General features: G+C 36.5%; 1 protein-coding gene across 1 annotated transcript in view; it reads left to right on the forward strand.

Moving 5' to 3' along the window:
* LOC111863209 (dynein regulatory complex subunit 5) overlaps positions 1-2,131 on the forward strand; it is a gene marked incomplete in the record, with an annotated part of 25,397 nt that overhangs the window by 12,165 nt on the left and 11,101 nt on the right. The window contains 2 exon segments of the mRNA XM_023849309.2: positions 487-686; positions 1,886-2,031. Of these exon segments, the coding sequence (XP_023705077.1) occupies positions 506-686; positions 1,886-2,031 (327 nt within the window).

The following is a 2,131-nucleotide window of genomic DNA, read 5'->3' on the forward strand; positions in this document are numbered from 1 at the left end:
ACTGGCCGCCTGTCACTTCTCACGCCCTTGAACCCACCCCCTTGTCTGAAATTTTTCTTCTGCGCATTCAAGGTTACTCTTGGCCTTGTTCAAAGTTACATGACACTTGCTTTACTGCTCTTCATGCAGTACATACATAGATAAGGACACTTGGTACAGTACTGCTAGTTGTACCTTCTATAAACATTAACTCTCCCATTTTTGTAAGGATTCATTGCTTTAATGAAGTGAGAGGGGAAGGGGAACAATTTTGCATCCTCCATTGGTGATTGAATTTCCTCATGGTTGTATTCAATATTTCTGTATCTAATAGTTTTACGAAACTGTGTTCATACGCGGCTTATAATGTTGTAATAAATGTCTTAACATATGTGACAGTCTTGGTACTCTGTGCAATAAATACTAATATTTAAAATTTAGCGTTGTTTCAAAATATGAGCAAATGCTTCAAGTTTAGGTACTTAATACAGGAGTATTCCTTTTAGGGTCGCAAGTTTGTGTGAATATGCGTGTCCCTCACACAATTCCACACAACACCTCTCTAGTATATCAATCCTCCGAACAGACACAGAATCTCCCAGGTGAAGTAAATCGCACACTTCGGGCAGAAGATGTCACATGGGATAAAGAGATTCCTTCAACACTGGCCACGCTGTGTGTCAAGAGTCTTGCATCCCATTTTCAAGGTAATGTGTACATGCACTGAATCATTGCCAATCTTATGCCTGTAGGCACTTCAGTGCACTTGGAATGGTTTTTGGGTGCCTGTGAGAATTTTAAAATAATCACAATAAGTAATTATTTGTTTGATGATGATATGTTAATTTTCACTTTTGAACATAATCTCTGGCCAGTACCTAGGAGTTTAAAATGATTAAACTGTGTGTCAGATTAATTGATGGGGTCAGATGTAAATAGCGGTGGTATTTTCAGGGAAATGTTGTGAGAAAGTGAGGCAAAACTGTTTTTGAAGATGTCTTGATGTGAGAATGTAAAATACAAAGCTGTAATGTAATAATTTTAATTATTTTTTTCTTCATCGATTCATAAAATCCCCTATAAATTACCTGCTTATCCTAGTTATCCATCAACAATTAAATGTTGGCTACCCCTGACTGTGGTATATTTTCATGAATACTGTGATTAAACTTAAAGGGGTTGTTGAGATAATTTGGAGCAGAAAATGTAAATAAACAGTTGTCCTACTCAGTATTGTTCCATATTTGTGTCATTTCAAACTTTTGACTTTTAATTTTTGTACATTTGGGTTCTCCTTTAAGATGGGAAACATTGTAGAAGAAAGAACATCTAATATGCTTCAGTGTTATGAAAACCAAGTTTTGCTTTGTAATAAGAATGTTAGATTCTAAGCAGCTATTTTCAGGTTTAAATGACATTGATGTGGTCTGTACTTCACTACTAGTTGGGTATTTTTAAAAGTATGTAATTATTATTATGTTGCCTACTATACCGTTTTGCAATATGGACACCACACAGATCTATTACCCTTCTTTTGACAGAAGACCTCAAGAAATCGAGCTAGCTGGCCCAAGCTATAATGCCTCTGACTTGTATTCAGAATGTGTATTTGAGCCTCAGCCAGAGCATCAGCTGATGGCCATATATGATTTCCTCATTCATTGCAGGCATTTTCTAGAGTAGTGTCCTCAAATAAGCACAATTTCCTTAATTCCAAATCCATGTCACATGAGCACCTTATCATCTCATTCACTACTATAAGTAATACCGTCAATCTGTAGTGTCATTACTCTTTATAGCCAGTCATAAACCTGGTAAAAAACAGTTTCAAGGAATTATATTCATGTTGCTGTTTCTAATTCCATTTCACCGTATACAACACTGTTGTATATTTTATTATTCACAGAGAAGCGTGTTCTTGGAGAGTTGTCAGAAGAGGACCAGTGTCTGCTCTTGGAGACACTCCCCACTGACCTTCCACTTACATTGACAGTGCCATTGATCAGAGATGGCATCTACTGGAAAAGAAGCAGTCAAAACCGGTGGAAGAGTGTAAGTTTTTATGTAGTTGGGGCAAAGATGTCATCATGGAATTATTGTGTGTTCTAATATAGCAAAGAACAAAATGCTGTTTCAGAAAACATATATATAT

The sequence above is a fragment of the Cryptotermes secundus genome, unplaced genomic scaffold (genome assembly GCF_002891405.2).
Source record: "Cryptotermes secundus unplaced genomic scaffold, Csec_1.0 scaffold665, whole genome shotgun sequence".
Classification (NCBI taxonomy): domain Eukaryota; kingdom Metazoa; phylum Arthropoda; class Insecta; order Blattodea; family Kalotermitidae; genus Cryptotermes; species Cryptotermes secundus.